General features: G+C 39.0%; 1 protein-coding gene across 9 annotated transcripts in view; it reads left to right on the top strand.

Moving 5' to 3' along the window:
• PIGU (phosphatidylinositol glycan anchor biosynthesis class U) overlaps positions 1–23111 on the top strand; it is a 125279-nt gene that overhangs the window by 52116 nt on the left and 50052 nt on the right. For all 9 annotated transcript variants that reach the window (XM_067707880.1, XM_067707876.1, XM_067707872.1 and 6 more), the window contains one exon: positions 5346–5443. In XM_067707880.1, the coding sequence (XP_067563981.1) occupies positions 5346–5443 (98 nt within the window). The remainder of the gene's footprint in view (positions 1–5345; positions 5444–23111) is intronic.

The following is a 23111-nucleotide window of genomic DNA, read 5'->3' as shown; positions in this document are numbered from 1 at the left end:
ATTATTTTAAAAAATATCTTTATTGGAGTATAATTGCTTTAAAATGTTGTGTTAGTTTCTGCTGTACAACAAAGTGAATCAGCTATATGTATACATATATCCCCATATCCCCTCCCTCTTGAGCCTCCCTCCTGCCCTCCCTATCCCACCTGTCTAGGTTGTCACAAAGTACTCTGTGTTTTATACTTCATAAGTTTTCCTTCCTCAAGAACATTGGTTTCAACCAGAGTTATGATGGTGATCGTTTCACAAGATGTACACATAGCAAATCATTATGTGTACACCTGAAACTTATATAATGTTATGTGTCAGTTATATCTCAATTTTTAAAAAAAGAACATTGGTTTCCTACTTGGATTTTTAAAAAGGATTTCACGTGTATCACTGAATGATATTCATTCATTCATTCATCATGTGTGCCAGGCACTGTGGTAGGTGCTAGAGATTCTAAGTTGAGAGGTTTATTGCCTTTGAGAAACTCACAGACAAATGGGGAGAGAGAGGAACATTAGCAAATTATTAGAAGACAGTGTCAGTATTGAATGAGAGCATTGAATGAATTAAGAAAATGGGCACTAGAATCAGCTCAGTAATCCCATTACTTAATGTGATACGTTACTTAGCCCTTCTGTTTCTGTGCCTTGGTTTCTTCACCTATAGAGCTTTCACATACAGAAGATAGGCGCCTGGCACCTAGTAAGTGATCAATAAATGTTAACTATAATCTATTATTAGCTTCTCTGCTTAGGCCTCTTAGAGGAAATAACATTTCACTGGTCACTGAAGGATGGGTCTCTACTAGAAGGAGGGCAGGAAAGGACAGCTAAGAATAGCCTGATAACAGACACAGAGGAATGAAAACGCATGATGTTTTCAGAAATTGGGGAATGATCCAGTGTAGCTGGAGGACAGAGGATGTGTAGGAGATGGTGAGAGATGAAGCTGGAGAAATAAGACCAAGATAGTGAAGGGTCTTGTTTGCTGCTGGAGTTTGGACATAATCTGATAGATGAAATAGAACCCTCAGAAGTCTTTAAAGAGGGGCTTGAATCAATCTAAACTGTCTTTTTTTTTTTTAGTAAAGTTTTATTCACATACAGCTTGCATGTTTGTTTACATGTTGTCTGGCTGCTTTTGCACAAGGTCAGAGTAAGTAGTTTAAACTGTGTTTTAGAAGGATCCTTCCAGCACATCTGTGGAGGATGGACTGGATGGGAGGGAGGCGGGGAGACCATTGAGGAGGAGAAGGAAGGGGCTGCTGAAAACTCCTGGTGAGAAACGGTGAGAGTGAGAACTGCAGTGATGGATGTTTCAGAGGTGGGTCAACAGGGCATGGTGACTAGTGGAAGGCGTGTGAGAGTGGGAGGGGCGTTGAATAGCTGAGGTGTCTGGGGAGATGCTGATGCCACTTACTGGTAGACTAGCAGAAGGAACAGATTTTTCCTTCCTAATGATTTCATCCAAGGAAGGAAGCCTGCTTCTTCCTGATCTTGGGAGCAAGTATTCTAAAACTCACAAGTCAATTTTTTAGCTAGGAGCTGTTTCTTCTCTCTTGGACCTTGTAAATGGTTAGCTGCTCCAGACAAGTAATTACTGATCTCAGGCAATTAGGGCAGGAAGTGGCTGTGTTTATTTCACTCCCTGGTGTCTCCTGGGGGAGAGAGAGGTGAAAGTCCTGTGTTTGTTTCTACCACATTTGTAAGAATGGATGGAACTGGAACATCATCCTTCCTCTGTTAACAGACACATGGGCCTCTTCTCACTCCCACCACCACCAATCTCTGTAGAAAACAGTGTTGAATTTAAAAGTTCTTTCCAGCTTTTCCCCTCTCTTTGCTGGTTTCCCCCAAAATATCGTTCAACTTTGTGGCCCAGCCAAGGAATTCTGAGTCCACCCTAGCTGTTGGGCTCCAGAATAGCACCTTTCCCACCACTGCCATCTCCCTGTCTCAGAGTTGACCTAGTTCTGGTTCGAGGTGTGTGGGGACCTCTGCTGTTAGCACAGCTTGACTGGGCATGATCTGTCCCTGCTCAGTCATAGTTACAAGTACCCTGGATACAGAACATCATGTTGACACTAACCAACGTGATGAAATAGCCCATCCCATAGAGTTCTGTCCTTGGTCTTTTACTTCCAGCTTCCTCCTTTCTCTGCCTTCCTTCCACTTTCTTTCAACCAGGAATTGTTTCTAGCTGGTGAGTTTCCTTGGTTTGAGGGATGGGGGACTCAAAGTTCTTTTCTCTCCACTTACCTTTCTATGAAGTAGTCACATTTGTAACCCTCCCTCTTCCAGGGTGGCTCTTAGATGTTTCAAGTACAGATCTTCCTTGACTTATGATGGGGTTCTGTCCCAGTAAACCCCTTGTAGGTTGAAAATATCCTAAGTTAGAACTACATTGAATACACCTCACCTACTGAACATCAGAGCTTAGCTTAGCCTAGCCTACCTTAAGTGTGCCCAGAACACTTACATTAGCCTACAGTTGGGCAAAATCATCTAATACAAAGCCTATTTTATAATAAAGTGCTGAATATTTCGTGTAATTTATTGAATCTGTACTAAGAGTGAAAAACAGAATAGTTATATGGGTACAGAATGGTTGTAAGTGTATCAGTTGTTTAACCTCGTGATCGAGTGGCACACTGCAAGCTGCGGCTGCAGCTGCCCAGCATCACGAGAGAATATGTACTGCATACCGCTAGCTTGGGGAAAAAAATGAAAATTCAAAATTAGGAGTATGGTTTCTACGGAATGCATATTGCTTTTGCACCATCATCAAATCTAAAAATCGTTAAGTCAAACCACTGTATATACACCACTTTGGTGGGCAGAAAAGTCCTATGGAACATCTGCTTCTGTTTGTCTCGGGAGCTGGGTTGGGAGAGGGTAAAATTCCCTGGACTGTGTGGAGTGAATAATTCCTTCTTTTATGGAACACTATTGAGAAGATGTCTATTGTTTTCAGTAAAAGTTGACCCCACACTAATAAGAGTGACCATGAGCACTGTTACTTGATGAAATATTATCATTATAGATACCAGCCTTGGACCATCAATTGAACTCTACTGATTTCTGGGCCACTCTAAAATCTCTGTTGTAAACTGGGTTTCTCTAGCCTTGATTTTAGGGTACTCTGTTGTCTTAAACCATCTGAAAGGGAATAGCTACTTGTTTGTTTTTTTAAAAAAATATTTTTTTCTTACATCCATCTAGTTTTTTTTAATTGTAGTTGATTTACAATGTTGTATTAGTTTCTGCTGTAGAGCAAAGTGATTCAGTTATACATATGTATATATCCTTTTTCATATTCTTTTCCATTATGGTTTACTACATGATATTGAATATAGTTCTCTGTACTATACAGTAGGACCTTGTTGTTTATCCATTTTATGTATAGTAGTTTGTGTCTGATAATCCCAAACTCCTAACTTATCCCTCTGCCACCCCCCTTTCCCCTTTGGTAACCGTAAGTTTGTTTTCTATGTCTGTGAGTTGTGTCATATTTTAGATTCCACACATAAGTGATATCATATGGTATTTGTCCTTCTCTTTCTGACTCACTTCACTTAGTATGATAATCTCTTAGTCTATCCATGTTGCTTCAAATGGCATTATTTCATTCTTTTTTATGGCTGAGTAGTATTCCATTGTGTATGTATGCCACATTTTCTTTATCCATTTATCTGTTGGTGGACATTTAGGTTGTTTCCATGTCTTGGCACTATTACATAGCAGCACTATTACATAGCAACACTATTGTAAATAGTGCTGCTATGAACATGGGGTGCATATATCTTTTTGAATTACAGTTTTCTCCAGATATATGCCCAAGAGTGGGATTACTGGATTATATAGCAACTCTATTTTTTAGTTTTTTAAGGAACCTACATACGGTTTTCTAGTGGCTGTACCAACTTACATTCCCACCAGTAGTGTAAGAGGCTTCCCTTTTCTCCACACCCTCTCCAATATTTGTTATTTGTAGACTCTTTAATGATGGCCCTTCTGACCAGTGTGAGGTGGTACCTTATTGTAGTTTTGATTTGCATTTCTCTAATAATTAGCAATGTTGAGCATCTTTTCATGTGCCTATTGGCCATCTGTATGTCTTCTTTGGAGAAATGTCTGTTTAGGTCTTTTGCCCATTTTTTGATTGGGTTGTTTGTTTTTTTGTTATTGAGTTGTGTGAGCTGTTCGTACAATATATTTTGGAAATTAATCCCTTGTCAGTCACATTGTTTGCAAATATTTTCTCCCAGTCCATGGGTTGTCTTTTTGTTTTGTTTACGGTTTCCTTTGCTGTGCAAAAGCTTCTAAGTTTGATTAGGTCCCATTTGTTTATTTTTGCTTTTATTTCTATTGCCTTGGGAGACAAGATATCAGTTTTTTTCTTATGACAAAAACAAAGCATGTTTATTATAGGAAGTTTAGCAAATACAGAGAAACAATAATGAAAAATCATCCATAATTCCAACCACCCAGAGAAAAACACTGAAATCTGTGGCCTAGCCTTTTAGTTTAGGTGTTTTTTTTTTGGCTGCACCATGAATCTGTGGAATCTGAGTTCGCCGACCAGGGATCGAACCTGGGCCCTCAGCAGTGAAAGAGCAGAGTCTTAACCACTGGACCGCCAGGGAATTCCCACCTTTTAGTTTTTCTAAAAATGTATTTATTCATTTTTTTAAAAAGGGGTTATAGTATGTATCTCTTTTATGATCTTCAATTAATAGATTATGATAAACATCTTTCCTTGTCATTGAAAATTATAACATCATGTTTAATAATTCTACAGTGGTCCATTTTATGTAGGGAATAGGGACATTATTAATTAAAATTAATACATTTTAATTTGAAAAAATAATAAACATATGGCCTGAAGAGAGTACATAAGGAAGGGATGTTATAAAAATAGTGATGGGATGTTGCAACAAACAAAAGCATACGTTTCACAGCTCTGAATGACATAAGCAATAATTGTAGGCTTAATCAATTGGTAAGTTAAATAGGACATGGATGTTAACAGACTTGATTCCTTTATTCATCTTCGGGCTGAAGTTTTGTAAAATCTTTCTGGATCTGAAAATTTTACAAGAAATATACCTGTGGTATCTCAGGTTGCTAAAGGTAAGTGGTTTTGACTTCCTTGGTTTCCTTTCATCAGAAATCAAGCCAAGATCCTTCCACTCCTGTGAGTTTGCTATTAGCATCTTATGCACCAGGAGATACTTGACAGGTATCTGAGGTATTTGAGCAGTTATGGAAAGTTTCTTGTTTTGGGGAGTTGCTGAATCTAATCCTAATTGATGTGGCTGGATTATTCCATATATTTATTTCTTTTTACAGGTAGTGCCTTCCTCAGTGCTATCTTTCTTGCCTTAGCAACATACCAGTCTCTTTACCCACTCACCTTGTTTGTCCCAGGACTCCTCTATCTCCTCCAGGTAAGCACTTGCTGGTCAGAAGCCAACACTCAGGTGACATTTAATATGTGGCCTGTTCCCTGCTTAGGGGAGAGAAGGGCAAGGCACAATAAAGGCAACAGGACTGGGTCCCCAGTTCACATTTGCTTGCTTCTACTTGAAAACACAAAGAAACTTGACTAACTTTAAACAAAGTGGACCTAATGATCATTACGTTCTAATTATACATATCATTGCAAATGTGTCAGTGCGTTTCATTTTCATGTTTGTAATCGGGATCTACCAACCATCTTGCATTCTCCTTTTTTTACCTAATGTTCACAGATCTTTCTCTGAGCCCATTTAACTATTTTGTGTAACCACACTCACCTCGTAAGGTTCTTGCATGGATGAAATGTAGTGGGTGCACCTCTTGCAATGTTTGGACCATAGTGGGTGATCAGTAGTTTAATTGAAGAATACAAACTGCTGACATTTACTGAGAACATACTACATGTCAGTCACTATGCTGAACACTCTATAGGCATCTTCTCATTTCAACCTCAGAAGAACTTTATGGGGTAGGTCATATTATTAGCCATATAATAATCTAGTATTAGCCATATTAGACACATGAATTGCAACTGGAATGTAGGGCGGTTTAGTCACTTGCCTGAGGTCACACAGCCAGCAAGTGACTGCCAAGAGGTGAGCTTGGGTAGTCTGACGCAAGAGCCTGCTCTCTAACCTTAATGTCTTTTCTACTCAAATAAGAATACACACATCTCCTCAAGAGCAAGTAACTGCTTGCAGGTCCTGGATGGTCCAAATCCATTCTTAGAAGAGAAACATTTCTTGAAAGCGTATGGAGGGCAATGCCAGGATTCAAACCAAGAAATGTCTGCTTTCAGAACCCTTGTTCTTAATTATAAACACTGTTGCTGAAACTGAGTGTATACCTCCATTTATTGAAATAGACCATGTACTTGTCATCTTAAGTGACTTCATGTATCTTTGTGTTGATGTTGATGTACACAATGATACATGTTTAGCTTGATCTTTCTCCTATTTGGGGAATTTGAGATGTGCCCTAGTTGTCACTAATACAAATAGTATAGACATTTGTTTTTAAGTTATTTCCTTAAGGTGTGTTCCTCCAGCTGAATCATTGGATCCAAAGGTGTGAGAAGTTTTATAGTTCTTATGAGGCAAGACCAGAGTGTTCACCAGAAAGCGGGAGCCAATTTGCAGTGCCGCCCACCATCAGTGTCTGAAGTGAAGTGAACCACTTCCTCCCAGGTCGCCAGCATTGGCTTTTCAAATTCAATTTATGATCGCTAATTTAATAGATGTACCATCATACTGTGAAGTTATTTTACTTTGATTTTCTTTTTAGATTCTTGTTGAATGCAAACATTTTCCCACATAACAATATGCTGTTGGTATTTTCTTTCTGGCTTCATATTTACAGTTAATTCTTTAGAAAGTCTGAGCACCAAGAAGAATGCATGCAACCAAATTTTTGTGCAACTATTTATTAAATACATACTATAAAAATATGTTTACTCATACACATGAACTGACCAAAAAATTTTAAACTGTTTGTTAAGCCAAATACTACCTTAAGTAAAATAGCTTTTGTTTAAAACTCAAGGAAATTTCCTCCTGACAACAATGGACAGCACAACTGAGTCATGAAATCAAGCAGCTCAACCAGTCACTTTATTCAGTCCCTCCCTCTACCAATATGTACTGAGCATCCCAAGTCCAGTATGCTAGACACTATGGTAGACTCTGCAGATAAAAAGCAATTGAAGGTTATGGAGCTGGGAGTGCTGCAGGAAGACTGCTCTGGCAGCAGCCTTTGTCATGGAGTGTAGTGAGGGGGAGCTGAGGTTGGGAAAGGTTAGGCCACTGTACTAGATCGAGTCAGAGGGCTTGGTCGGGGGCCCAGACCAGTGTCAGGGAAAATGGAGAGATGAGGGACTAGATGCAGAATTCTAGGGAGTAGAATTGGCTTTGCTGGCAGCCGTATATATGTGGTGAACAAGACTGGAAAGAGTGAGATGAACTTCAGGACCCATTTATGTAAAAATTTCAATCCCAGCCCATACTATATTTACATATTTTTATATAAGTATATGAAGTGGCCTTGAAAGGCAGTAGGGCCTTGTGAGTCATGGTAGTGTATTTGGAAAGTCAATCCAGTCACATCCAGGAAATAAACCCACTTGTTTAAATATGAGGAAGGGAACAGAAGAGGAAATTACCTTTAGGTGTGAGCTTCTCACAGAGACCCATAGGCTCCGAGGAGAGAAACTAGAACTAATGGGTGGGAACTATAAGGAGCCCAGTATGAGGCGGTCCTGGGATAGCATAGGGTGCCTCAAGTGAGGTGAGTTCCCTGTGGGTCAGAGTGTTTAGGCCACATACCGAATTGCCACATATTGGGGAGTTGTAGCAAAGCTCTGAGCATCAGCATGGGTAGCTAGACCTGATAGTCTTAAAAATCCTTTCATTCCCCAAATTGAATTGGATTTGATAACCACAAGGAAGTGATAGGTCTGCTCTTGCTGTTGTATTTTTCTCAGAGTTTTCCGAGCCCTCTGTAGGCATATACATCCCTCTAGGAAAGGTTATGTAATGTACATAAGTGCACAGGCTTGACTGGGACATCTTAAGATGGAAAGCAAAGTAGTCTTAAAGACTAATGGTACTATATCAAAAGAACAATGGAACCAGCCCAAAGGGGCTTCTACTGGCTAAATTTAGTATATTCTGAGCATCAAAAGAATAATTACTGCAAGTAATTGTAAAACACCGAGTAAATAAGAGTCTGTGTGTCCATAGTGATGCTCAGAAAAGGGGCAAGGAGAGAAAAAATGCATATGCCATCATTAGATATGGCTATTTTTATTAATTTCTTGCTCTGAAAATCAATACTTAAATGGAAAGAACTAAGCAGTTACCCTTTTTTTTTATTTATTTATTTTTAAAATTTTATTTATTTATTTGGTTGTGCCGGGTCTTAGTTGCTGCAGGCGGGCTCCTTAGTTGTGGCACACGGGCTCGTTAGTTGTGGCATGCGAACTCTTAGTGATGGCATGCATGTGGGATCTAGTTCCCTGGCCAGGGATCGAACCTGGGCCCCCTGCATTGGGAGCGCTGAGTCTTAACCACTGAGCCACCAGGGAAGTCCCATACCCTTTCTTTTTCAAAGGAGCTATAATTCTTCCCTAGCTAATGAAGGAAAGATCTTTACAGAAAATTTCCAGCTTATAACTGTAGAAGGAAGGATAGAATAGTAAATCATCAGTGAAATTATTAAATCTAGCAAAGATCATCATTGGACGCTAAAGTCATTAGATGAAAGATTTTTGGAGAACAGAATATTTGCATTTGCATGGTGCCAAAATAGTACCCCCCTCCCACCTCTAAATTATTTGCTAATAGCAACGGGAAAAGTAAATCTTTACAAAGGAGTGCTCTGGTAGTCACCACTGTAACCAGGTAATCTAGCTCAGCATCACTTACGGTGGAACGGCCTGACATGATATGCTTCATGATGTGCTGCAGTGCAAAGTACACAACATCAGCTCCAAAGTATTTTTACCCAGAATGTTAACCTTCATTAAGCCTTTAGATCTGACTTCTGGTTTTTAGGAAGTACAAGAGCAGAAGAACAAGTTAAATGATACTATTAGGAAATAAATAACCAAAATATAGGACAATCTATAAGACAGCTGGTCTGCTTCTCTTCAAAAAATCAATGTCATACAAAAGAAAAAGTGAGGGGACTGTTCTAGATTAAAGAGACAGTAACTGACTGGAATGGGTGAGTCTTGACTGGATTCTGGGTTGGAAAAAACAGTTATAAAGGATGTTCGGGGGTACTCAGAATTTTTTTTTTTTTTTTTTGCGGTACGCGGGCCTCTCACCGCCGCAGCCCCTCCCGCTGCGGAGCTCAGGCTCCGGACACGCAGGCTCAGCGGCCACGGCCCACGGGCCCAGCCACTCCACAGCACGTGGGATCCTCCCGGACCGGGGCATGAACCCGCGCCCCCCGCATCAGCAGGCGGACTCCCAACCACTGCGCCACCAGGGAAGCCCGGGTACTCAGAATATTTTGAAGATAGATTAGATATTAGATGATGATAGGAAATTGTTAACTTCTTGGATGTGATAATAGTATTATGGTATATAGGAGTATGTCCTTATTTTTAGGAGCTGTATGCAGAAGTCTTTGGGGGAGAAGTGTCATGATGTATAGAAAATTCATACACACAGAAAAGTTCATATATGGCAATGTGTTATGGTTTCATCTAGATGACAGACATATGGTTGATTATTGTATTATTTTTTCAACTTTTCTGTGTGTTTGAAAATTTTACAATGAAAAGGAGAGACATTAGAATACAGGCCCTGAAGCTGTCTTGGCTTGGATTCTGCTTAGCTCTGTGACCCTGGGAAGTGATTACTTAACTTCTCTGTGCCTCAGTTTCCTCATCTGTAAAATGGAGATAATGCAGTAGTAGCTACTGCAAAGGGTTAATACGTGTCAAGTATTTAGAACAGTATGATACAAATTCAGTAGATATTAGTTATGGTTATTAGTATTCAAATGTTCATAGAAAGGACATGGTTACCAGCGGGGAGATACGTGGGGTGGTAGGGGGAAGAGAAAATAATTCATTTTCTAGAGTCAAAGGAACTGTAAACATTAGTTTGTACTTACCCCTTTGACGCTACAAATCTGCCTCCATTCTGCTGGTACTATTTCTAGAGGGTACAAAAGGCAGGTGGTAGACAAGCTAACGTCTGATCAATGCCAAAGGCAAAGCTGTTTTTCTCTTCCCTACATGAGACACAGAAAGGCTTCATGATGAAAGGCGGGATGCTGCATCTGGCTCCCTGGTGAGTCACTTCTGAGAATGGTAGTTTGAGCCCATCTGGTCCCTTCCCCCAACTTTACTCTTCCTCTGACCTTGGCTTACAGCCTAGTTTCCAAATTAGAGAGAAGCTTAAAATGTTATGATCTGATAGCATGCAGAATACAATAGCCCTAAAGTGCACAGGACCAAGAGGCTACAGTGAAGGATATGCCAAGTGCACAGGACCTCAAGGCTGAAGCTGTGAAGCTGGCAGAGGGAGGTTCATGCAGTCAGGGGAGTTTCTAGTCCTCTCCTTCCTTTTGCTTGGGATTCCTTAGATGGCTTGAGGTCCTTATTTTCTTTGAAAGAACGGAAACCTGGGTGAAATAACTTTGTGAGTCTTCTTATGGTTTTTGCTTTAATCTAATCTGACCTCTCGTCTTTGAATTGAAAAAGTTAATTCTGTGATTTCTATATTTCTGGAGCTTGGAGCAGGTCACATGATACTAGCTTGCACTAAAGAAGCCAAACCCAACCAGGTCTTTCTTGCCAACTGGGCCCTTCCCCAGGCTTTCTTTGGGGCCTTATTTAGAATTTTCACATCTTACTCCTTCTTTCCCCAGCAACGTTTTGTTAGCTCTTCTGCTTCCAGGAGGGGGCCAAAGCAGAGGTGGCAATGCTCTTACCTTCCTTTCTTTTTATTTATTTATTTTATTATTTATTTCTGGCTGCATCGGGTCTCAGTTGTGGCGCACAGGCTCTTGTTGCAGCACGCGGGCTTCTCTCTAGTTGTGGCTTTTGGGCTCCAGAGCACGTGGGCTCTGTAGTTGCGACGTGGGGACTCTCTAGTTGTGGCACACGGGGTAAGTTGCCCCACCAGGGATCGAACCTGAGTCCCCTGCATTGGAAGATGGATTCTTAACCACTGCACCACCAGGGAAGTCCCCCTTTCTTTTTAGAACAGGTAAAAATGAGGGTAAGGGGTTGATCATGCATTTGCAATAAACTTTTTAACCAGTTTTATTGCCTCTAGTATGCCTAATCATGTAAAATATATCTCCTGGGTCTCGTTCTGATATTCTAAGAGTTTAGATATAAAAACTTTTGTTAGATTTCAACTCTCTTCGAGAGTTTTTTCTGATAACTGACTTTTTCATTTTTGCACCATGTCCTAGAAAGAAAATTGTTTCTATTTAGAAAATGCTTCTCTCAACTTTAGAGAGTTGGTGGGGGAGGGAGATAATTATACATTTCTCCTCTTCCTTATTATAGTTTGCCTTTTTCTGAAGCAATCTGAGAATTTTCTTACTTCTCTAAATATTTTTATGTGTTAACAACAATGTGACTTCTGGGATACAACTACATACTGGTTTAATTTTTCAGGTTGAGTGTGCACATAGCCCATGGACCACATCTGTCCCACAGATGTGTTTATGTAACCTAAGTGTTTATTAGTTGTCAATATTTTTTAAATTCATGTTAAAAATTTATATTTCTGGCTTCTTTTGAGAAATTGGAAGGTCTGTCTCCTTTAGTTTACCTCTTCAGTTTACTGCAATCCCTATGCTTCATCTCAATCACACTTCACTCATTTGTTACCTGCCTGGCTCCTTTAGGTATTTGAGAGAGAGAGTGTGTGTGTGTGTGTGTGTGTGTGTGTGTGTGTGTGACTGTGTCTGTGTTTTTATCCACTAAAAGATCTAGAAACAATGACCAACCCAGTATCAGTGATTACCCTTGGAGCTCAGATTGTAATCTTACTATTTTTACCCATTAAAAGAAACTAGGGTTTCTTAGAGAAATGGCTGATTCTATCTTTAGGTCAGGAAATGTACAGGATGATCCTGTAACGTTGTGATACCAGATAACAAGGAAACTATCAAAGACTCCTGTGGAATCTAAAAAACGGTACAAATGAATGTATATGCAAAACAGAAACAGGCTCCCAGATATAGAAAACAAACTTGTGGTTACCAAAGGGAAGAGGGAAGTGGGGAGGGACAAATTAGGGCTATGGGATTAACATGTTTTATGTGGTTTTATGTATTTTATTTTTACAGTAAAAAGTTTTAAAAAATTGATCTGAATGTTTAAGGCACCATTCTTCCTACCCTTCTACTTACATTTCATTTTAAGTCAACATTTGCTATTGAGCAAAACAGGTAGGTAAAATGAATGCTCAATCTGTTCACGGGGAAATTTGCAATGTGGACTCTAGATTAAGTTTGGCTCTAGGGTTTGTAAATAACAAGCCATCAAAGGATTGCCTGAGTTTCTCTTAAGAATTTCAGGGGCTTCCCTGGTGGCGCAGTGGTTAAGGATCTGCCTGCCAATACAGGGGACAAGGGTTCAAGCCCTGGTCCGGGAAGATCCCACATGCCGCGGAGCAGCTAAGCCCGTGCACCACAACTACTGAGCCTGCACTCTAGAGCCCATGAGCCACAGCTACTGAAGCCCGTGTGCTACAACTACTGAAGCCCACGCACCTAGAGCCCGTGCTCTGCAACAAGAAGCCACTGCAAATAGAAGCCTGTGCGCTGCAATGAAGAATAGCCCCCGCTCACTGCAACTAGAGAAAGCCCGCATGCAGCAACGAAGACCCAACGCAGCCAAAAATAATAAATAAATAAAATAAAATAAAAGAATTTCAGGTGTGCCTCACTTTATGTAACAGGAGTAGTCCTAAAAGATTACTTAATCTTTAATTGAGGCAAATTTTTATAAGTAGGCTCAGTAAATATACTACATTATATTTTCAGGGCTCTGTTACCCAAAGCCAAACCTGACTCCAAGACCAGGTCTTAAAAATTATACCTAAAATTTAATACACATTTTATAATCACAAATTTGCCGGCGGTGGGGAATCATTTCCTACTCAAACAACAACAGTAACACTTCAGGTCCAATAAAGCACTGAGAACATGGCAGCAAACCAAACCTGGGAGGCTGCTAATGGGATCTGCGAAGTTTGAAAAGCCTCTCATATCTTGGGTATGTGCTTAGGAATCTACTAGAAGAACCACTTTGAACAATCTACCTGATTCATTTCTTTATGGATGTCTCACTTCCCACCTTATTTCTTTTTAAATGTCCTTAGTAGGAAGGAAAGGGGAAACAAAAACTTTTTGCTTTCAAGGGTTTTGGGGGTTTTTTGTTTGTTTGTTTCTCCCCTGGGCTATGGTTTTCTCCCTCCCTCCCTCCCTCCCTTCTATACTAGATGGCAGTATTTTTGAGGAAGAAGAGAAGATCAAGATTATCAAAGGCAGGTAGAAGTCTAGAAGGGAACTCAGAAGCTGTGTCTTCCTCTTTAAATGTATCTAGGGATGCCTCCTCTTTGTTGAATTATTTTCCATCCCCAGAAATGTACTATTTTCTTAAAACTTTGTTTTTTCAGAGCAGCATTGTCAATAGAACTTTTTGTGATGATGGATATGTTCTGTACCTGTATATTGTCAGTACGGTAGCCATGAGCCTCATGTGGTGATTGAATACTTGCAGTGTGCTAGTGAGACTAAGGAACTGAATTTTTAATGTTAATTAATTTCCATTAATTTAGATTTTTTTTTAATTTCTTTTATTTATGTTTAGCTGCGTTGGGGCTTCGTTGCTGCGTGCGGGCTTTCTCTAGTTGCGGCGAGCGGGGGCTACTCTTCGTTGCGGTGTGCAGGCTTCTCGTTGCAGTGTGCAGGCTTCTCGTTGTGGTGGCTTCTCTTTGCTGTGGAACACGGGCTCTGGGTGCGCTTCATGCGGGCTTCAGTAGTTGTGGCTCGCGGTCTCTAGAGCACAGGCTCAGTAGTTGTGGTGCACGGGCTTAGTTGCTCCGCGGCATGTGGGATCTTCCCGGACCAGGGCTCGAACCCGTGTCCCCTGCATTGGCAGGGTGATTCTTAACCACTGGACCACCAGGGAAGTCCCCATTAACGTAGATTTAAATAACCACATGTGGCTAGGGGACGGCACAGTTTTTGTTGTTGTTGTTTTTAATTTTATTTTACTTTAAAATGTTTTTTTATTGTGGTAAAAGTCACATAAGACATACTATTTTAACCGTATTTAACTGTACAGTTCAGTGGCACTAAGTACATTCACATTGTTGTGCAACTCTCACCATCATCCATCTCCCGAATTTTTCACCTTTCTAAACTGAAACTCTGTGCCAATTTAACACTAACTCCCCATTCCTCCTCCCCACTACCCCACCCCCTGACATCTACCAATGTATTTTCTGACACTATGAATTTGACTCTTCTAGGTACCTCGTATAAATGGAATCAAACAGTATTTATCGGGGCTTCCCTGGTGGCGCAGTGGTTGAGAGTCCGCCTGCCAATGCGGGGGACACGGGTTCGTGCCCCGGTACGGGAGGATCCCACATGCCGCGGAGCGGCTAGGCCCGTGAGCCATGGCCGCTGAGCCTGCGCGTCCAGAGCTTGTGCTCCGCAACGGGAGAGGCCACAACAGTGAGAGGACTAAGTACCGCAAAAAAAAAAAAAAACCCACCTGTATTTATCTGCACCTAATGTATATTGGAATGCATTTTTAAGGTTAACCTAATATATGGACAACACAGTTTTAAAGAGTAGAGAGTAGAGCTACACATGTGCAAGCTTAGAGAGCGGCCATAGGGTTGATCCGGTTCCATTCCCCTCATTATCTGTTAACAGTAATGTTTTCTCCATTCTTTTGACTGACTTCCCATTCTCCTTAAAGTTTTTTTTTTAATATTTATTTATTTATTTGGCTACACAAGGTCTTAGTTGCAGCATGCGGGATCTTAGTTGCTGCGTGCGGGATCTTAGTTGTGGCATGTGGGATCTAGTTCCCTGAGCAGGGATCAAACCTGCTTTGGGAGCGTGGAGTCTTAACTGCTGGACCACCAGGGAAGTCCCCTCATTAAAGTCTTTACCATGGAGTTATGATGTCTATAATTTATCTTAAAATACTTCTGCATAGACCATCTGATATAATACACGGGCCAGTTAGTTTCAGCCTCAACTCAAGGGGCAATGAGTTACTTTAATGAAGCATCCATGCTGCATGGTGCTCATCCAGCTTTGTATCAGAAAGGCCACACTCCACAGGTGGTTGCCATAGGTGCTTCTGCTCTGCATAGCTTGAGCTGCACCTTTGCTAATTATAGCATAGTTAATGTCAGAAGCAGATTGGATTTTTATTGGTGAGATTAGTTGAATGTTAGAAGTAGGCACTCATTGGTGAAAATGAAGTATTCTGTCCTCATCCCTGCTATTTTGTTCTTTTCTTTCTACTTCTTTCTTTGTCATCCCAAGTAACTGTTCTGTTTAGTTTCTGATTTATCCTTCCTGTATTTCTTTTGCACAAATGAGCCAATACATGTATATTTTCTTCAATCTCCTTCTTTCTTATATGAAGAATAGCATACTATAGGTACTCTTTTATGCTTTGCTTTTTTACACTTAACATTCTTTTCTGGAAATCACTACTTATAGATACATAGAGGTCTTCCTCATTCTTTTTTAAGTGGCTTAGTACTCCATTTTGTGGACATACCATAGTTTATTCAACTTCTCTCCTATGTATAAGAATTTAGATTGTTTCCAGTATTTTTCAATTATAAGTAGTGCTTCAATGAGTCACCTTGTATATATGTATTTTCGTGTTGTTAGAGGTATATCTTCAAGGCAGATTTCTAGAAGTATTAGAATTACTGGATCCAAAGGTTAAGTGTATATGTAGTTTGTTGGGTCTTTTCAAATTTCCCTCCAGAAGGATTGTACACATTTTCTGTTCCCACCAATAAAATAAGAGAGTGCCTGTTTCCCCACAACCTCACTGAGTGTGTTTTCACATTTAAAATTTTTGGCCAGTCTGGTGAGAAATGGTATCGCAGCGTTTTTTTAATTTGCATTTTTCTAAATATGAGTGAGTTTGAACATTTTTTCATATTTGTGAATTGTCCATTACCCACCCTCCTCATTTTTCTATTGGATTTGTTAGGTCTTATTTCCCTCAATTTTTAAGAATATGGGGAGTATTAACCCTTTGTCTACAGATATTTTCTTCCAGTTTTTCATTTGTCCTTTTTATAGTGTTCTTCTTTTAACAGCTTTTATTTTTTAATTAAGATATAATTTATATACCATATTATTTACCAATTTAAAGTGTACAATTCAATGATTTTTACTCTATTTACAGAGTTATGCAGCCATCACCACAATCAAAACTAGCGTATTTTTATCACCCAAAAAGAAACCCCATACCCATCCATTATGCTAATTTGTCTTGCCCCCGTGTCCCACACCCCTCCAGCCCTAGGCAGCCACTCTTCTGCTTTCTGTGTTTGTAGATTTTCTTATCCCGGACATTTCATAAGAATGGTATCATACAATATGCGGTCTTTTATGACTGGCTTCCTTCATTTAGCATGATGTTTTTAGGGTTCAGCCCTGTTGTAGCATGTTTTAGTACTTTATTCCAAATAATATTGACAAATAATATTCCATTATATGAATATGCTATATTTTATTTATTCATTCACCAGTTGATAGGTGTTTGGATTGTTTCTACTTTTTTGCTATTTATGAATAATGCTGCTGTGAACAGTTGCATACATGTTTTTGTGTATGCAAATATGTGGGAACATATTCTCATTTTATTTACGGTATTTTTAATATGTAAAACGTTTCATTTTTATTGCTTCTGGATTTTGAACTTTTCCCTACATCAAGGTTAAAGATGAATTACCATGTTTTTTCCTAGTACGTCATGGTTTCATTAAAAAAATATTACTAATTTTTTACTAAACTCCTGAATTCATTTGGAGTTTAATTCTTGTGAATGGTGTGAGATATAAATCTAATTTTTTTCTTTTTTCAAATGGTTACCTAGTTGTCCTGACACCATTTATTAAAAAGTCCATCTGTACCCCACTGATATGCCACCTTTGGCATATACTAAGTTTCTGTAAGTATTTTGGTCTAATGCTGGCTATTTTATTCTACTAGTCTGTCTATTTATGTGCCAATATTGTACTATTTTAATTATACAGCTTTCATAGTATATTTTAATGTGTGATAGGGCTAGTCTCCCCTTCATGATTTTTCCTTATCACTGTTTTCCTAGCTATTCTTGCATGTTTGTTTTTCCATGCAAACTTTAATATCATCTTGTTTAATTCCATAAAACAGCTTCTTGGCATTTTTATTGGGATTGCATTGTTGTATTGAATTTATAAATTAATTTAGGGAGAACTGATGATGTTGAATCATCCTAAACAACAACAGGGGATATCTGTACATTTGTTCAAGTCTGTGTTAGTGTCTTTCAGGAGTGTTTTGAAATTTTTCTTGAATAGGTTTTACACATTTCCTGTTAAATTTAATTCTAAGTTTTATTTTCCTTGATGTTTTCTCTGCCATCGTGTCCTATAATTGTCTATTATTTGTGCATATGAAGGCTGTTTGTATCTTTTTTTCTTTCCAGGTTTATTGAGATATAATTGATATACAGCACCATATGTTTAAGGTATACAGTACAATGATTTGACCTACATACATCATGAAACGATTACCACAATAAGTTTAGTAAACATCATCATCTCATATAGATAGAAAATAAAAGAGAAAGAAAAGAAAATATTTTCCCTTGTGATGAGAACTCTTAGGATTTGCTCTAACAACTTTCTTATATAACATCCAGCAGTGTTAATTATATTTATCATGTTGTACTTTACTTCCCTAGTACTCATTTATCTTATAACTGGAAGTTTGTACCTTTTGACCACCTTCATCCAATTCCCCTGCATCTGGTAACCAAAAATCTGATCTCTTTTTCTATGAGTTTGTTTGTTTGTTTTTGAAGTATAATTGATCTACAGCACTATGTTAGTTCCTCCAGCCCTAGGCAGCCACTCTTCTGCTTTCTGTGTTTGTAGATTTTCTTATCCCGGACATTTCATAAGAATGGTATCGTACAATATGCGGTCTTTTATGACTGGCTTCCTTCATTTAGCATGAGCATTCATTTAACTAGAGCATTCTTCTACATAACCATAATAGTATTAGCACACCTCAGAAGATTAGCTTTCAGAGATTAATGTTATCTAATGTATACACTCTAAATTCAAATTCCCCAATTTATACATAACTTTTATAGCATTTTGGGGAAGAGATGGGGTTCAAGATCCAGTCAAGGATCATTGTCATCTCCTTTATCTCCACCTTTTGTTTTTTAATAACACCAGCGTTTTAAGTGAACCATTTGTTTATATTTTCCATAGACTTTATCCATTTTGCCTCAGTTTTTAAAGACATTGGCATACTTTTTTCTTTTTAATTAATTAATTTATTTTGGGCTATGCTCGGGCTTTCTCTAGTTGTGGTGAGTGGGGGCTACTCTTCATTGCGGCGCGCGGGGTTCTCATTGCGGTGGCTTCTCTTGTTGCAGAGCATGGGGTCTAGCCATGCAGGCTTCAGTAGTTGTAGCGCACAGGCTGTAGAGCGCAGGCTCAGTAGTTGTGGCTCACGGGCTTAGTTGCTCCGCGGCATGTGGGATCTTCCCGGACCAGGCCACGAACCCGTGTCCCCCGCGTTGGCAGGCGGACTCCCAACCACTGCGCCACCAGGGAAGCCCCAAAAGTACATAATTAAAAAATACTTTATTGCTAAAAATGCTAACCATCATCATCTGAGCCTTCAGTGAATCATAATCTTTTGCTGGTAGACGGTCTTGCCTCAATGTTTTGTTTTCTTTTTGATTTATTTTTTAAAATTTAATTTATTTTTTATACAGCAGGTTCTTATTAGTTATCCATTTTATACATATTAGTGTATACATGTCAGTCCCAATCTCCCAATTCATCACACCACCACCACCAGTCCCCCTGGCGCTATCCCCCCTTGGTGTCCATACATTTGTTCTCTACATCTGTGTCTCAATTTCTGCCCTGCAAACTGGTTCATCTGTACCATTTTTCTAGGTTCCACATATATGCATTAATATACGATATTTGTTTTTCTCTTTCTGACTTACTTCACTCTGTATGACAGTCTCTAGATCTATCCATGTCTCTACAAATGACCCAATTTCATTCCTTTTTATGGCTGAGTAACATTCCATTGTATATATGTACCACATCTTCTTTATCCATTCGTCTGTCGATGGGCATTTAGGTTGCTTCCCTGACCTGGCTATGGTAAATAGTGCTGCAATGAACATTGGGGTGCATATGTCTTTTTAAATTATGGTTTTCTCTGGGTATACATGCCAGTAGTGGGATTGCTGGGTCATATGATACTTCTACTTTTAGTTTTTTAAGGAACCACCATACCATTCTCCATAGTGGCTGTATCAATTTACATTCCCACCAAGTGCAAGAGGGTTCCCTTTTCTCCACACCCTCTCCAGCATTTGTTGTTTGTAGATTTTCTGATGATGCCCATTTTAACTGTTGTGAGGTGATACCTCATTGTAGTTTTGATTTGCATTTCTCTAATAATTAGTGATGTTGCCAGCTTTTTATGTGCTTCTTGGCCATCTGTATGTCTTCTTTGGAGAAATGTCTATTTAGGTCTTCGGCCCACTTTTGGATTGGGTTGTTTGTTTTTTTGTTATTGAGCTGCATGAGCTGTTTATATATTTTGGAGATTAATCCTTTGTTAGTTGCTTCATTTGCAAATATTTTCTCCCATTCTGAGGGCTGCCTTTTCGTCTTGTTTGTAGTTTCCTTGGCTTTGCAGAAGCTTTCAAGTTTCATTAGGTCCCATTTGTTTATTTTTGTTTTTATTTCCATTACTCTAGGAGGTGGATCAAAAAAGATCTTGCTGTGATTTGTGTCAAAGAGTGTTCTTCCTATGTTTTCCTCTAAGAGTTTTATAGTGTCCAGTCTTACATTTAGGTCTCAAATCCATTTTGAGTTTATTTTTGTGTATGGTGTTAGGGAGTGTTCTAATTTCATTCTTTTACATATAGCTGTCCAGTTTTCCCAGCACCACTTATTGAAAAGACTGTCTTTTCTCCATTGTATATCCTTGCCCCTTTGTCATAGATTAGTTGACCATAAGTGCGTGGGTTTATCTCTGGGCTTTCTATCTTGTTCCATTGATCTATGTTTCTGTTTCTGTGCCAGTACCATATTGTCTTGATTACTGTAGCTTTGTAGTATAGTCTGAAGTCAGGGAGTCTGATTCCTCCAGCTCCGCTTTTTCCCTCAAGACAGCTTTGGCTATTCGGGTCTTCTGTGTCTCCATACAAATTTTAAGATTTTTTGTTCTAGTTCTGTAAGAAATGCCATTGGTAGTTTGATAGGGATTGCATTGAATCTGTAGATTGCTTTGGGTAATAGAGTCATTTTCACAATATTGATTGTTCCAATCCAAGAACATGGTATATCTCTCCATCTGTTTGTTTCATCTTTAATTTCTTTCGTCAGTGTCTTATAGTTTTCTGCATACAGGTCTTTTGTCTCCTTAGGTAGGTTTATTCCTAGGTATTTTATTCTTTTTGTTGCAATGGTAAATGGGAGTGTTTCCTTAATTTCTCTTTCACATTTTTCGTTGTTAGTGTATAGGAATGCAAGAGATTTCTGTGCATTAATTTTGCATACTGCAACTTTACCAAATTCATTGATGAGCTCTAGTAGTTTTCTGGTGGCATCCTTAGGATTCTCTATGTATAGTATCATGTCATCTGCAAACAGTGATAGTTTTACTCCTTCGTTTCCAATTTGTATTTCTTTTTCTTCTCTGATTGCCGTGGCTGGGACTTCCAAAACTATGTTGAATAATAGTGGTGAGACTGGACATCCTTGTCTTGTTCCTGACCTTAGAGGAAATGCTTTCAGTGTTTCACCATTGAGAATGATGCTTGCTGTGGGTTTGTCATATATAGCTTTTATTATGTTGAGGTAGGTTCCCTCTATGCCCACTTTCTGGAGAGTGTTTATCATAAATGGATGTTGAATTTTGTCAAAAGCTTTTTCTGCATCTATTTAGATGATCATATGGTTTTTCTTCTTCAATTTGTTAATATGGTATATCACATTGATTGATTTGCACATATTGAAGAATCCTTGCATCCCTGGGATAAATCCCACTTGATCATGGTGTATGATCCTTTTGATGTGCTGTTGGATTCTGTTTGCTAGTATTTTGTTGAGGATTTTTGCATCTATATTTATCAGTGATATTGGTCTATAATTTTTTTTTATAGTATCTTTGTCTGGTTTTGGTATCAGGGTGATGGTGGCCTCATAATATGAGTTTGGGAGTGTTCCTTCCTCTGCAATTTTTGGGAAGAGTTTGAGAAGGATGAGTGTTAGCTCTTCTCTAAATGTTTGGTAGAATTCACCTGTGAAGCCATCTGGTCCTGGACTTTTATTTGTTGGAAGATTTTTCATCACAGTTTCAATTTTATTACTTGTGATTGGTCTGTTGATATTTTCTGTTTCTTCCTGTTTCAGTCTTGGAAGGTTATAAGAATTTGTCCATTTCTTCCAGGTTGTCCATTTTATTGGCATAGAATTGCTTGTAGTAGTCTTTTAGGATGCTTTGTATTTCTGCAGTGTCTGTTGTAACTTCTCGTTTTTCATTTCTAATTTTATTGATTTGAGTCCTCTCCCTCTTTTTCTTGATGAGTCTGGCGAATGGTTTATCAATTTCTTTTATCTTCTCAAAGAACCAGCTTTTAGTTTTATTGATCTTTGCTATTGTTTTCTTTGTTTCTATATCATTTATTTCTGCTCTGATCTTTATGATTTTTTCCTTCTGCTAACTTTGGGTTTTGTTTGTTCTTCTCTCTCTAGTTCGTTTAGGTGTAAGGTTAGGTTGTTTATGTGAGATTTTTCTTGTTCTTGATGTAGGCTTGTAATTGCTATAAACTTCCCTCTTAGAACTGCTTTTGCTGTGCCCCACAGGTTTTGGATGTTGTATTTTCATTGTCATTTGTCTCTAGGTTTTTTTTGGTTTTTTTTTTGCGGTACACGGGCCTCTCACTGCTGTGGCCTCTCCCGTTGCGGAGCACAGGCTCCAGACACGCAGGCTCAGCGGCCATGGCTCATGGGCCCAGCCGCTCTGTGGCATGTGGGATCTTCCCGGACCAGGGCGCAAACCCGTGTCCCCTGCATCAGCAGGTGTACTCTGAACCACTGCGCCACCAGGGAAGCCCTCTAGGTATTTTTTGATTTCTACAATGATCTGGTTATTTAGTAACATATTGTTTAGCCTCCATGGGTTGGTGTTTTTTACTTTTTCTCCCCCCTGTAATTGATTTCTAATTTCATAACGTTGTGGTTAGAAAAGATGCTTGATATGATTTCAATTTTCTTAAATTTACTGAGGCTTGATTTGTGACCCAAGATGTGATCTATCCTGGAGAATGTTCTGTGTGCACTTGAGAAGAAAGTGTAATCTGCTGTTTTTGGATGGAATGTCCTATAAATATCAATTAAGTCTATCTGGCCTATTGTGTTATTTAAAGCTTCTGTTTCCTTATTTATTTTCATTTTGGATGATCTCTCCATTGGTGTAAGTGAAGTGTTAAAATCCCCATTACTGTGTTACTGTCGATTTCCTCTTTTATAGCTGTTAGCAGTTGCCTTATGTATTGAGGTGCTCCTATGTTGGGTGCATATATATTTATAATTGTTATATCGTCTTCTTGGATTGATCCCTTGATCATTATGTAGTGTCCTTCCTTGTCTCTTGTAACATTCTTTATTTTAAAGTTTATTTTATCTGATATGAGTATTGCTACTCCAGATTTCTTTTGATTTCCATTTGCATGCAATATCTTTTTCCATCCCCTCACTTTCAGTCTGTATGTGTCCCTAGGTCTGAAGTGGGTCTCTTATAGACAGCATATAT

The sequence above is a fragment of the Pseudorca crassidens genome, chromosome 15, assembly GCF_039906515.1.
Source record: "Pseudorca crassidens isolate mPseCra1 chromosome 15, mPseCra1.hap1, whole genome shotgun sequence".
In the NCBI taxonomy this organism is placed as follows: Eukaryota; Metazoa; Chordata; class Mammalia; order Artiodactyla; family Delphinidae; genus Pseudorca; species Pseudorca crassidens.
This window is presented reverse-complemented; position numbering and strand designations above follow the sequence as displayed.